The sequence below is a fragment of the Parasteatoda tepidariorum genome, chromosome 9 (assembly GCF_982258835.1).
Source record: "Parasteatoda tepidariorum strain Cologne lab strain chromosome 9, Ptep-v5.0, whole genome shotgun sequence".
Classification (NCBI taxonomy): domain Eukaryota; kingdom Metazoa; phylum Arthropoda; class Arachnida; order Araneae; family Theridiidae; genus Parasteatoda; species Parasteatoda tepidariorum.
This window is the reverse complement of record NC_141763.1, coordinates 102,455,193-102,470,311: the sequence shown is the minus strand read 5'-3', so window position 1 is coordinate 102,470,311 and position 15,119 is coordinate 102,455,193. Positions and strand designations below refer to the sequence as shown.

At 26.7% G+C, this 15,119-nt stretch overlaps 1 protein-coding gene across 3 annotated transcripts in view; it reads left to right on the top strand.

Moving 5' to 3' along the window:
* LOC107436958 (PAX3- and PAX7-binding protein 1) overlaps positions 1-11,669 on the top strand; it is a 47,850-nt gene extending 36,181 nt beyond the window's left edge. For 2 of the 3 annotated variants that reach the window (XM_087152523.1, XM_087152522.1), the window contains 8 exons: positions 215-414; positions 4,653-4,806; positions 5,701-5,819; positions 8,670-8,746; positions 9,050-9,116; positions 10,060-10,206; positions 10,814-10,965; positions 11,510-11,669. In XM_087152523.1, coding sequence (XP_087008649.1) covers positions 215-414; positions 4,653-4,806; positions 5,701-5,819; positions 8,670-8,746; positions 9,050-9,116; positions 10,060-10,206; positions 10,814-10,965; positions 11,510-11,615 — 1,022 coding nt within the window. In that variant the 3' untranslated portion in view covers positions 11,616-11,669. The remainder of the gene's footprint in view (positions 1-214; positions 415-4,652; positions 4,807-5,700; positions 5,820-8,669; positions 8,747-9,049; positions 9,117-10,059; positions 10,207-10,813; positions 10,966-11,509) is intronic. The other variant, XR_015429464.1, reaches the window with a different exon arrangement.
* The last annotated feature ends 3,450 nt before the right edge of the window (positions 11,670-15,119 follow it).

Below are 15,119 nucleotides of genomic sequence, written 5' to 3'. Positions count from 1 at the left end.
TACATGAAGCTAGAGTGGACAAGCTATGAAGCTAGTGTGAACAAGCTTGATAACTTGTTAAGTAGTCATTTATACCACTGTAGTTAAATTGTGTGATTATATATTCTTTTTTAATAATCAGTCTAGATTTAGAATTAAAATTAGACAAAGATTTCAAGTTATTCTATATGCTTTCCACTAAAAGGTTTCAACATTTGTATATATGTTTTTGTAGAATCAATTCTACAGGAGGCTAATAGCATATTTGAAGATGTGGTTGAAGATTTTGGCACACTGGAAGGTGTCATGACGAATTTTGAGCGTTGGAAATGTCAGCAACTGAATTCTTATTGTGAAGCATTTGTACCTCTTTGTTTGCCTAAAATATTTGGAATCTTTGTCAAGTTAGCACTCCTTGGATGGAATCCACTCGAAGTAAAAAAATTTCCTCTCTAGGTTAATGCTATGTGAACTGTATTTAAATGATGAATTGCATAATTGGAGATTAATGAATTTTTTAATTGAATTAATTATAATAAATGAATTTAATAAATGAATTTAATAAATGAATTATATTAAAGTCAATGTGTTTAAAATACTGTGCAAAATATAACCCAGCATCAGAAATTGTTGCTAGTTATAGGTATAGTTCAATTTGTATTTCATTAGCATACCATAATTTGGCAGAGAAACACCGCCCGCTCAGAAAAAATTGGCTAAAATAATAAAAGCGTTTCACTGGATTCGCCGCACCATCGCCGCATTTTACTATACCAACGCAGGTATTGATTACAGACATAACACATGCTCCAAATACAGACATATATATAATTTAACTAGTTAAATAAAAACCAATGAAAGGATATTGAATATGCATAAAAAAATAGAAACAATCCTAATATATAAAATCGATTTCAATAACATTTTAAGTAAAATTAAACATTTTCTAATTTTAATTTGGAGTAACCATTAAAATATGAATAAAATAATTAATGTATCAAAAAACATTGAAATACATATTAAAATTGTAAAAATAAAAATGAAACGATCTTACTTTTAAATCAGCAATCCAAAATCTTGTTTTAGAAATAAACAATAAATCCAAACAAATTTTGTTCAAAGAAAAACTAAAGAGTAATTTATTTAGATATCACATATCACTATATATACATACCAGTGTACTTAAAATCCTTCAAAATCTGAACTCTCCATATCAGAGCAAAATAGGTTTATTAGTTCATTGTTTATTTCGGGTTCATCCCCGTCACTCACACTTCCCCCTTCAGCATCACTTTCGGTTTTATTTTGGTCCTGGGACGATTTCCGCTTTTTTAAAGCCATTTACTATAGTTCCTTTTTCTCTTTCAATTACTGACAGATTAAACACAGCTGTCTAACTTTTCCTCTTAATGGGAGGTATTTAAAATGTATAACTTAGAAACAAGTTATATTAAAATTTAGACAAAACAAAAAAGAATTAACGAAAGTAGTATAATCGAAACAAAAATATTAACACGAAAAATATATAAATAAAACAAAAAGCAACAGAAGATCTGAATTATGAATTTAAGGATAAAGAAAAATAATCCGAGGAAAAAGATGATCAAACTCTAAAGACAGAAATACAAACAATGAAAGAAAAAAAAGTGCTCTCCCAAGCATTTAAAACAAGTTTATATATTCCCCTTTTCCACCCCACATTTTTGCTTCTCAAATAAGGCTTCAGAAAACAGCTCTTTTTTTATTTTAACTGACTCCGCTTAGGACGGTCTTTCTTTTATTGGTGTGTAAAATTCTCACACATTGCTTTTCCCCATCATCACTTACTTTCAGTTGAAAGTTTGAAATTCTTTTTGAACATTTTAATATTGTAAGAATATTTAAGATCATCCCAAGCTCATCTGCATCCTTTATTTCCTTTGACACCACCCTGATTTTCTTCATTCATTCCTTTCTGATTTATGCTTTTCCACTCAATGCCCATTCCCTGCACTCAACAGCTGTTCATATATATGGCAGAGGGAAAAGAGAGACTTCGTTCTCTTATGAAAAGCAGTCTCCAGTAAGTAATTCCAAGAAGGGATGGGGGGGGGGGAGGAAAATTCCAGGTGTGCTAACCATTCTTTGGAGTAACATTAAGTGTGGAAAAATAAATGAAAAGCACTAGTTACAGGTGGAAAAAAATTATGATGAAAGTTCTAGTTGGCCTTCTAAAAATAAAAATTTTTTGAAGAAGAAAAAAAAGTAGTTAGATGCCCCTACCTATTAAATTATCAAGTTTTAAATCATGAAAAATTGTGAAATTTATTCGTTTCCAAAAAAAAGGAAAAAAAAAACTTGCAAAGGCTGTCTTGTTTATGAACTGTGTATTGATATTCAGTCGGTTGAGCTGAGAATTATTTTGCACATGGAGGTGACTATTGCTTTGTTTGGTGTGAAGTAGGTTTGATTTAAGGACTTCACCTGTGTTGGACTTGGGGGTAGTTGCAGTGTACAGAAAAACTATATATATATATTTTTTGTAATTAACTACAACTACTTTATTAGAAATATAATCTAGTAAAACTGCTTTTTTTTTTAAATGTAGTGACTACAAAGTACTTTCGAAATGTAGTCCCTACTCTTACGAGAAGAACTTTGCACTCATATTTGTAATGGCTTTGAGTAATAAATGGGCTTATTTAAATGTAAGGAAATATTAATTTACATTTATTTTTCTTAACATGAACCAGTTTGTTATTCTAAGCAATTTGTTATGAATTTGTTCTATTAACTTTGTACCTCTTTTACAACAATGAAGATTTAATTAATTTAAGAAATGCCAGGAGAGTATCAAAAATCTGTGAATTTCTCAATGCTCTTATATTTTTCTAAGAAATAAAGTATATCGAAAACTCATTGGCACTTGACCACAGGGGCATTCTCATTGTGTCCATTGATGGAGCAGCAAAGATTTATGCCAATGAAATTCACAAAATTAGTTGCATTTTAACCGTTTCCCACATTTTTTCTTGCGTTAGACCAGTGTTTTACGTTCTTTACTAAACTGAAATTAAAAGTAGTTGCCAGGATCATTACAAACTACTGCTTTTTTTGTATTGCACTATTCACTGCACTCTTTTTTATTTAAAAAAAAAGTAGCACATTACCCGACAGACTTGTGAAAAAAAGTAGCAACTAAGGTAGTTTCGCTACTTGTAGTGGGCTTTTTCTGACCACTGAGTAATTTCTATTATTGATATTTTCATCTTTAGGTTTGATCTTCAGCATTATGATTTGTTGCACCAGAAATAACGGTTTAAAAATTGAGGGATTTATTAGTTAAATACTAAGTGTCCATCCAAATGACACCCATTTCTTCCCAGACACTTGAAGAAACTGAAATTAAGTGAAAGGAATAAAAAATGATATTGCTAAGCTATGAGGAAAACTTGAATGAACTAAATATAAAATAATACCTGAAAGTTAAAAGTTTTTCACGTCTATTTTCTTAAAACAACTACTTTCTATCTTTATATTTTCTTCTTAAGTTCTATATAGAATTTTAAAAATAAGATCATGTTTTTTATCATGTTTGTCATTTTTTAAGATCATGTTATTCAAAAGTTATTTTGAACATTCATTCTTTACAGTATTTGCTTATAAAAATTGGTATGCTGTTTGCAATTGTCCATTCCATATGTGTTGTTTAGTAGTTTATATGTTTATTATATGATTTGTTAATTTAGTAAATTTAAAAAAACTTAATTATACATGATTTAATAGTTCTCCATTAAAATCATAAAAGTTAGGTTTTAATTTACTTTAGTTTTAATATACATAAAATATTGAAAAACTACAGTTATTTTATTTTCTTAAGAAATTCGTTAAATTAATTTCGTAAATGTTATTTTTTAATTTTCACTTATTTAAAAATTATTTAAAAGGCTTGAAAATTAATATTACAACGTGTAGCAAAAAAATTCCAACAAAGTTATTGCATCGTATTATAAGAGATAATCAATTTCTTTTTAATTTTTGCATTCATTTCTTTTTGTCTTCCACTTTAATTATAAAATATTTTGAACCTTTGGTTGCATAGTGTTTTTTCCCCCTTTTTTGTGTGGATCTTTTATGATGTCAAGCAAAAGATATGTTATTTTCGGGTTATTCCAGCAAGAAAAACGATATTAAGAAATTGTTTGTTTGTTCTGCACTCATTGGTTTCACATTGAAGTTCAGACTCTCTAAAGCAATCGGTTCAGCGGAAATAAGACAGATTAAAGGTAGAAGACTTATGGCTCATTGCTTAAAATTTCACTCTGCTGCTCAATTGCTGCAGCAATGTGTCTCTGCATTGCTGCAGCAGACAGTCTTTTTGAAATCAATTAAATTTATTTATTTGTAAAAGTCTACTCTTATTATTTTTTATTAATTTATTTGTTTTTAATATCTGTGTTTTTTTCCACAACCTGTATTATTTAAACTAGATTGTAATTATTAACTGTTTAAAATCCTTTTTTACTTTTTAATATTTCTTTTTGAAAAATATTTTTTATTTTTTCTCTCGGGATGGAAGAAACTTTTTTTTCTTCTGTGGTAATTTTTTCACTATTCCCCCCGTTTTTCTATTTCCTTTTATCTTTGTTTTCTCATAGACCATTTTCAAGACATGAATTTTTTTCTTTGAATAGGAGGAAAGAGATTTTGAGAAAACTAGATGGTTTCGTCAACTTTTATCCTATGATTATGAAAGTTTAAGAAATGAGGATGATCCATTAGCAGAAGATCCAGATTTTAATCTTTTACCAGGCATTATGGAAAGAGTTGTACTTCAAAAAATTACAGGTATTTACAATCTTTATGTATGTAATTATGTGTATAATATATATATATATATATATATATATATATATATATATATATATATATATATATATATATATATATATATATATATATATATATATATATATATATATATATATATATATATACTTAACAGAAAGGTGATAATTCCCCTCCCCCAACCTCAACATACATCAATACTATGCCACTGACCTGAATAGAGCACAAATAAAAGAACATAAATGGACATAGAGTTGTGCTTTATGCATGTAGTTTTTTGATTTAGTCTACATAGTACAAAATTACCCTATCCTTTGTGTCGCATGAAAGAATTTTTAAAGATAGTGATGACCTACCTCATAAAGTTTAAAAGGTAGAGAAAACATGGAAAAAATTACAGACCAGTGAAAAGTGGGGGGAAGAGAAAATAATAATAAAAAATAAATAAGTAAAATTATGCTATATATATATCTATCTATATATATATATATATATATATATATATATATATATATATATATATATATATATATATATATATTTGTTTAATAATTTATATGCATATATGTATTTACTAATCTTTCCATATAAATTCACATAAATTATTAAATAATATTACACTTAATTTATTGTTATTATTAATTTATGTGTATTTATTATGCAGAGTTCTCCCTAGGAATAAAAAAGGCAACATGCTTCTTCACAGAAAAGGGCACTTTTGAGTTTTGAAAGGGGACTTACTTAACACCGTAAAAAATTATCAAATGTTTAATATTATATAACTATTTCCGTGTTTTTTTCTTATTTATTCATGTACACTTTTCTTCTATCTTTTATTATTCCTCATAATTTTGTATTTACCTTCCTAAGCATTATTAATTTTTTCCCCTTCAGCTTTCATTCAATACGTATGGGATCCTCTTTCTCAAAAAGAAACTTTCCGCATTGTTCGTTTAATTAGGGACTTGATGGAAAATTATCCAACTATAAACGGTAAAAGCAAGCAACTTCAGGTATTATTTAATTTATTACAATTGAGCAATGTTTAGTTAATAGAGCAATGTCTTTTCTTTGCAATTCATTGCAATTTGTTTGGTATAAAGATTTAAATCTTTATTGAAATACTGTAGTATATTGTTTTATGTTACTTGTTAGATAAAAATGAGGCCCCTAAATTTTTTTGCCAATTTCCTACGCTAATTTATGTATTTTTCTCATATTATTTTAATCTAACAATGATCCGTGATTCACCTCCTCTGGCTGTTTATAACACACTAAACTTCAAATCTAGGAGTATTAGCTTGTCTGGGAATTAAGGGTGATTAATGCACAATGCTAACATCATCAACATCACCACCATGTCATTGGTCTAGAAATTGCTTAGTTTTAACCCTCTCAGCAGACAATCAGCTGTTACAAGATACTTTTTATTGCAAACACATATTGATTCATTAATTTATCAGTTAGATATTATAACTAACTGTGTGTAAATTAAGACTAATCACTTTGGTTATTTATTATTATTTTAGCACTAAATTAATGAGAAATGGTGCATGAATCTTCAGCATTTATTTACTTACTTTTATAAATATATTTAATTTTATAAATATATTTACTTTTATAAAAATAAAATCTTATAAATAAATGATTTAAAATTTGCTTTGCTTTAAACAACTAGACACAATAAAAATTCTTTATGACTATCTAGATTTTCAGTCTGAAGATAACATTAATAAACACTTTTTTATATTTGATATAAAAAAGGCTTTTAATTTAATGTTATAAGTTCACTATTGTTTGAGGTTTTAAAATGTTGAATTCATTTTAAACTATAAGTCAATGATTTTATATAGGTTGTAAATTTAACTTTGTTCTCTTTGATTTTAAGCTTTTTTTGTGTATACAAAAGCAAACAAACATAAAGTCTAAATAAAGTGTTTTCATTCAAGCTTAAATTACTTTAAGTCACGTTTTTAATCAAAAGTGATTTTTGAATAAAAATATATTTATAATTTTTTTCGGTACAGCCAAATTTTAAATCATTATTTTAAATCATCTACGGTACATTTCATCGTTAAATTTTGGTATTCAATATTATAAGCAAGGTGACAGAAGAAAGATTGATTCTTTAGTAGTGAAATAGCTTAACAATATTTTTAGTTATGGATAAGGCAAAAAATTTGCAAGATTTAAAAATGGTCAAAAGTTTCATATTTGTTTCTTGCAATTTAAAGCAGAATTTTTTTTCAAATGTAGAAAAAATAGTGTCCAGTTTGAAGAGATAGAAAATAACTTTTCAAGGCAAAAAGGAATGTCCGGTTACGGTAGTGTCCGGTTGCAAGAATATCCTTAATTTATTCAAACGGAAATATTTAGAGATTTTGTTCCAAAGATTATGATATTCTGACAATAGGAAATTTTTGGAGTTTTCTTAATTCGTATTTATCTAAGAATTATTAACCTTTAACTTCAGGAAATAATCTTTTAATTGGCATCGTGACTATTTATGGCTCTTTGTGAGAGAACGATTTCTACGTCTTAAAATTAATAAGAGAAATCTATTTTAAGCTTATGATTTAATATAGAAAGACTCATACGAGGAATTTTTCTTCAAATAAGATCATAAATTATATATATACAGTACAGAACCAGTTATCCGGAAATTGGAAAACCAAAAAACCTGAACGAAATTCAATAAATTTTCCCGCCATTTTAAAAATAATTTTTTTTTTCCTCATAAGATTTTACCTTCTTTTTTGAAAGATGTTTACCTTACCATCATTTTGGAAATAATCGTTAGTGTATTACTTCATTGTTTTTTCTTCTTTTTAAGATTATTTCCAAATATTTGTTTTTTTTTAGTTGGGTTTAACAATAAAAAAACGGCTTTTTGTAGCGATTCAGAAAACCGGAAAAATCAGTTATCCGGAATAGCGATGGTCCCGATCGTTCCGGATAATCGGTACCCTACTGTACACACACACATATATATATATATATATATGTTGGTGTTTTTTAAGCTGGATTTTGGTTAATTATATTTTTATAATTTTAATGTTGTAAGTAGGTATTGAACATAATTTTTAATTACAATGGATTGTGAGTTGTCTATGGGAGAAACAATAATTTTCACTCAGCAGTGATGCTTAATCTGAAACTGTACAAGTGTGGAAACTAAATATATTTTTAGAATTCAATAAATAGAATTTCTAAAGTCCTAGAAATATCTTTAAAGTCCATTTTAATATAATCATGGAAGCATTTAGGATGTTTCTAAAAATTAATGTCTTAATAATTAATGTCTCTTCTAATTAATGTCTTAATAACATACTATACAATAATGGCTTAACTTTACTTTAACCAGAATATTTCTTACACATACATTTTCTGAAAATTCCAATTTTAAATTTGAGTCAGATTTTCTTATTTTTGTTGAGTATCTATGGTCAAATTTCAATTTAGGAAAAAAAGTTAGTCTTTAAAGAAAAAAAAAAGGTTTTTTGTAATATAAATAGCCTAGTATACTCTAAGTAATGTTATAATATAATATAAATACATAATAAGCTTAAATATACAAGTTCAAAAGATAGGTGGCTATTATAGCACTGTAAGCAAATAACATCATCGGAACATATAGTGCTAAAACAATTGTCTACCTTTTGAATTTATTTATATATCTAACATTATTTCTACAGTATTTAAAAATTAAGTTTTTTCTATTTTTTCCCTTCTTAATTTTAAGCATCACTGTTTGTTTAAAGTTTAAATAATGAGAACCATATGTGTTATTTTGTTTTAAATGCATAAATTTATAAATTCATGTATTATTTTTAAAATAATTTAATTCTCTTTTTCACCTTAAGAATTGCCTAAAAGCTGCCACCGTTCGTATTAATAAGGCTCTAGACGAAGATGTTTTTATTCCTCTTTACCCAAAAGAGTAAGTTTTTTATTTTTACATTCTAAATTATGCTTTTTTATATAATTTTGTAATATTATATATCAAGTACTCCGAATTTCTTTATAGTGTGACTTTATATTATGAGAATAATCTGTATTTCAATTTAATTATGTGATTTATGGAGAATTGCAGTATTGTTTTAGAAAATTTTTCAGCTATACTGATCTCTTTGAAATGAGTTCATCTTGTAATATTTAGTGTTATTCAATTTATGTCATATTATTTCAACATATTACAATAATCAAAGCAAAATAACTTTTTATTTTATTTTTTATTTTCTAGATTGCTTGAAAATCGATCTTTGAAAGCTTTGGATTTTTTTCAACGTCAGTTTTGGTCTACAGTAAAAGTATGTTACAATTTATAGAGCTGATAGGTTTTTATTTTAAAATTTTGATTCAGTTATTTTTATATTGATTTATTGTTATTGAAGCCTATTTTATTGGCTTCAAAATTAAACTTTAATTAATTTATTTACAAAATAACCTTCAACTTTATTTAAAATCTTAGAGCAAAATTTCAGCTTAGATTTATTTCATTGTATTGTTGTACTCAAAATAAAAAGTAAACACCCTGAATAACTTACGATCTAATGATGAATTCTGCTTACCTGATTTAAAAGTGACACATTTTGAATCATATTTACGCAATCTACAAATCGTTCATGCAGATTCGTAATCAAGTGATTTAAAAATCATTTTCGTGATTTAATTTACATGCTTTTAAAGTCAGTATTGTGATTCCTACTCACGCTAGTTTGAAATCAAAAATGCTATTCGTATTCACGCATTTCTAAAACGCCAATTTCCGTATATATGCGCAATTTAAAAGTTCCACATTGCAATTCGTAATCACTTAATCTAAAAATCATGCGTTGCGATTAGTATTTATGCAATTTTAAAATCTAATATAGCTATCTATATTTTCACTTTTTTTAAAATCCAATTTGTAGTTTCGAGTTCTTAAAATCCACTACGTTGAATCATATTCATGTGATTTTAGAATCCAATATCACGATTATTTATTGTGACAATAATAATGAATTCTTTCTTAAATTAGTTATTATAAAGGTGTAATATTTTTAATTGATGGGTAATTTAATTGCAAATTTTAGTTTAAAAAATTATATTAAACATGTATAGTTTATAAATTGGTATCGTGATATCGAGTGTTTGCACATAAAATTTTCACAGTGTTTTTCTTTGTGTTACAATCACTCCTGCTATTACACATTTTGATGCTCCTTTAAAAATTTATTGTCTTTGTTATTCTATTTATTATTTTTCTTTCAGCTTTTACAAAACATATGCAGTTGGAATGGTATTATCAGTGAACAGCCTCTGCAGCAATTTTCTCTTTCTTCAGTTCTAAATCGTTATATTATAATGGGTCTGAGTACATCTACAATGCTGAAAGACACAATAGATAAATGCAAAGTGGTATGTTTATTCCTCTTTTATTTGTGTACAAACATCTGTTTGATAATTTGAAGTTGTTTAAATCACCAATTATCTAATTTAACTAAGTTATACCAATCAATTCTCTATAAATTATATTATTAGCATAATCATCCTTTTATTTATTTTCACTTTTTTGTCTTCGTAATCTTTTCCCAAACTCTTACTCTTCCAATGAAAAAAAAAGAATCATTAATGTAGTCATAATAATCGTGTGAGCTGATGAAGAGATTACATCTTTTAATTTTGTTTTCTGGCTGTTATATATATATATATATAAGAGTAATTTTTTTAAAAATATATAATTTTAATAATTTTTTTCTTTTCTTTTCATTAATCTTTATTATTTTCCATCTTTTCTCTATATTTTTAGCTTATTTTATGAGTTTTATATACTTGCAGCTTATGCGCTGTAAATAAAACTTAGGAAAAATATTTTTTTGTCTTTATTGTGCTATATATATATACATACGCACATATAAATAAAACAGAGAATAAAAAAACAATATTGAATTTTCATTTGATTTCAAAAGTATTTAATTTATTCATTGTAATTATGTGTTTTATATTAACATCAATGCATTTTTAGATCGTTGAAGCCATCCCCAAAAGTTGGCTGGCTAATATCAAAGGAGATGCAACAATACCATTGTTAAAGCAATTTTCCACTTTTCTTGTAAAATATGTCGACTCTTACTACTCTCAGTCAATAAAGAAAGGAATAATAACTGAAGAAATAAAGTATGTATCTTTGTTTATACTTATTTGCATTTTATGCAATATTGTTTCAATATATCATTTTATCATTTAAGAAAACACAGATTTTTAACTATTTCAGTGACTAATTTTAGTTTTTACTAAAAAATTATTTTTTATATGCTTACTTGTTGATTCGATTGCCGTGTGTATTATATCTTTTATTTCCTGGTTCTATAATAAGAGGCCAGAGGCTTTTTAAGTTTATTTTACTTCAAGGGATTTTTTTCCCCATTCTTTGTTTTTCTGTTTTTTCTATTGTTTTGTACTGTTGTAGTTGTCTTTTAATTTGTGTCATTAGAATTAAAATTGACCTGCAGTGGCTCAGTGGTTCAATGGCTCAGCAATAACTACTTGCTAATTTAAAATAAGTTTTTTTTCCTCTATGCAGTAGATAAAGAATTGATTTTACTGAAGTTACATTTTCTTAAATAGTAGAGATTTCCCATGTGGAAAATAAAAAAAAGGGATTTTGCTGATATACGTTATACTTTTTAAAAATACTGATGATAATGTTTTTATTTTTTAGGGATAATATAAAAGAAGTTGTGCAAATGTTAATTTCACTTGAATCTATAGACAGTGCTGTAGCTGTTGTGAAAAAATATTCAATCAGTGGATTTAAAAATATTTGAATGTATATATTGTTTTTAATTATTTATAATGTTAAATAAAAATTTTATATTGAATTTATGTCTGATTTTGTGTATATCTACATAGCATCTTATGTTTTTTCTGCTTAGACGCAAATTATTATTATTATTATTTTTTTTTTTTTAAATTTGCATCACAGAATTTTAAAACAATTGTGTTCATGGCAGATATCTTATTGTTCTATGGCACATCGAAAACATCCTATTTATTTTATGCAAATTATGAAACTTATTTTTACTCACACATTCACTTTGTAATAGAAGGAACTTAAATTGAATTTCTTTTGAACTAAATAACATATTTTAACTTCTGAGAATTTTTTAATTGTTAAAAATGTCTATTTATCGGGAGTTAATGCTATTTATTGAAGTACTTTTATGCGAAACTTTGAAAGCATGTCTGGAATGGAAGTACTTATGTAAAATTAAAGCTTGGCCTTATGCACTCTAAGTATTTAAATATGCTGTAAATAAAATGAAAAAAGTGCTAGTTTTAGGATTTTATGAGAATAAAATTAGGACTTAAAAATTTTTTTTATAGGAACTTAAATAAGATTATTTGTATGCATATCATATTTTGTTTCAATTGCACTTGTGTTTTCATTCGTTACTCTAACCACTATAACTGAAAACGAAAAGAAAAAATAATGTCTAGATATTTTATTTAGTCTTGCAATAATCTACATTTTCTTATGTACATATTTAATTACTTTATTTGAGGATAGAATAATGACTTTTATTTCTATATATGGTGTAGTAATAGTGGGCAAATACCTTTACCAATTAAATTCCTGGGACATAAATTTGCAAGTACATATACTGTTAAACCTTGAAGCATTTTGCAATAATAATGAAAGGATATATTGGTTTGTATTCGTAACGTCAGTCAGGAGGTTTTTCTCTATTAGCTATATGTCATTTCTTGTGTACCTTCCTATTAATTTGAAGTTTTTAAATAAATTAAGCTGAATAATCCTCCATCGAAGAAAGAGAGTTTAAAAAAAAATGTATACTTTTATTCTTAATAAAACTTTTATAATTTTCTTTTCCTTTTTTATAAGCATAATAATGTTAGGCTATAGGAAAACGTCCAATATAATTTTTAAAAAAATATATAAACTATTTATCAATGATAAAAAATTTAAAAATAAAATCTATCAAAATGTAAGATCAGTGACTACGGCATCGCCTTTAGCTTGTTTTAGTCTGAATAATGTGGCAAATGTTTCTAGAAAAGAAGTGAATAGTAAATATGTGAGAACCATTGTCCTTTTTGTCATGACCAGTTGGGGAAAAAAGCTTCAACAGATGATAAAGGATAATCATTGCAATAACTAACGAACATAAGATGTAACCATTGAGTAGATTCTACCTCCTAATACTCATGTATGTTGCAGACCTAATAAAATTTTTTTAGGTTACTATTCAATTTAATGTTGTATTCATTTTATGAACACAAATTTGTTCTATCCATAAAATAAAGAAAAAAAATTTCTCACCATTTTTCAAAATTCCTTAACGATGGAAAAAACATATTGCGCAAAAAGTTATTATTTTTTTTAAGCATTTCAATGTTTCTTGAAAATATAGGTAAACTTTAGGAAGTTTTTTAATGATCCAGTACTCTCTCTCATTCAGGTTTTCTGGTTTGTGATTGCCCAGCAAATTGCCTGCCTTTCTATAATTTAGTTATAAACAAGTACAACTATTTATAGATTGCCCGTAAGTTTTCTCTAACTTGAAAGTTATAATATTTGAACTAAAAATTGGTAATTATGTTAACCTTTGTACAATGGACTCCTCTTCCCCATTATTCATAGTTTTTCAATTCTTTTTTTTAAAACCAATTACAGCCACTTGGTAAGTAAACTTTCCAGTTCTTTAATCTAAAAACATAAAAACTGGTAACACAATTATTTCATTCTTAATTTTATCTTGGAAATACAAAACATGTCTCACCACCGTGATATATTAGAAAAATAAAATTTTAATCTATCATCATAAATTCGGGATTTAAAAAAAAAAAAACTAATTAGTAGCTAATTTAAGAACATTTCTGTCTAATGGAAACATTAATGAATTACCGCTTTTTTTTTAAAAGCACTTTTCATATTTCAATTATAAATGACCAACATAACGGGTTAATAGTTGACATCTTTAATCTATTATAGTTAACGGTATTTATTATTCGAAAAAAAAACAACAGAACATTTTGTACAGAAACTACAAGGCATGTTTTTTAAGTAATTGCCATTCGAAAATAAAAATCAAACGGAAGAAAAATTTCAAGCAAATTCATTTTCAGATTCTACATACGTAAATTTTTTTTATGTGCCAAGTTTGTTTAAAGGCTTATAATGCCCTACAACTAGATTTAGGGCATTATAAGGGTTCTTAATAGGAACTGTGTGTGAACTCACCTGTTCCTACAAACAAGTGGTCTTTACATGTCATTGTCGTAGTGGTTGCCGCCGTAACGATGTTTGAAATATTGGAAAAGATGAAAATCGCTCAGCGTAAGGTCTGGGCTACAGGAGGGTCCAATAAAGCTCTGATCTGAGCTGATGGGAAGTCATTGTGATGGAGTAGCAAAATTCCATGGCAGTAGCTCCGTAAAGTTCACAAATCTGCCAATGATTGCAGCAGACAGGATTTTACCTTGTATGGGGCATGCGATTCAATAATCTTAAATATTTTTAAGACACAGAACTGACCGTACAGATGACCTACACAGTTGTTCCCAAGGAATGCCGGGACACGATGCAATCACTCATTGCGATGTTCATGCTACTTACTATTGATTGAACACAGCAAAATGGTCCTGGCTTAAAAAACACACCTCACATTACTGACTCCACTCAACAATTCCTTTAAAAAATAATGATTTTATGCCTTCATTTTTTTTCCCACTGCTATATGTGATATTTCTCAAAATATTCAGAAGGTTAGTTATTCATAAACATTCGGAAATGGAAATTATTGAAAAAAATTTTTGTGTAAACATAAGGAGAAAATTTTAAGGTTCATAATGGACCTCACTTCTCTGTGCAACGGTTAACTCCTAATCAGTTTACATAATGTCAATAATGCGGAGTTCTCCTTAAGTGTTTTTTGAAAGGCGCCCTTAGATCCTGATAAATGTGCCCTCTTTGTAAAAATAATCCACCATCCCTTAAAAACACTGCTCTTTTATTCATATTCCATTTTGAAAAAAAAAAAAAAATAATAATTCTCTGCTTTAATAATAATTACATACTGGTAAAATTATCTGTGTTTATAGGGTAATTTTTGGTTACTATTACAAATATTTACTTTGTTAGGAATATTCTCAAGTGGTTAAATTTTTATAAGTAATTTTTTTTTTTTTTTTTTGTGGGAAGGATATTAAGAAATTTTTAAATAATTTTAAAACTATTTTTTTTAAAAATATATATATGTATATATATTTTTTTTTATAAAAAAAAAGCACATTTAAATGTTCATTTT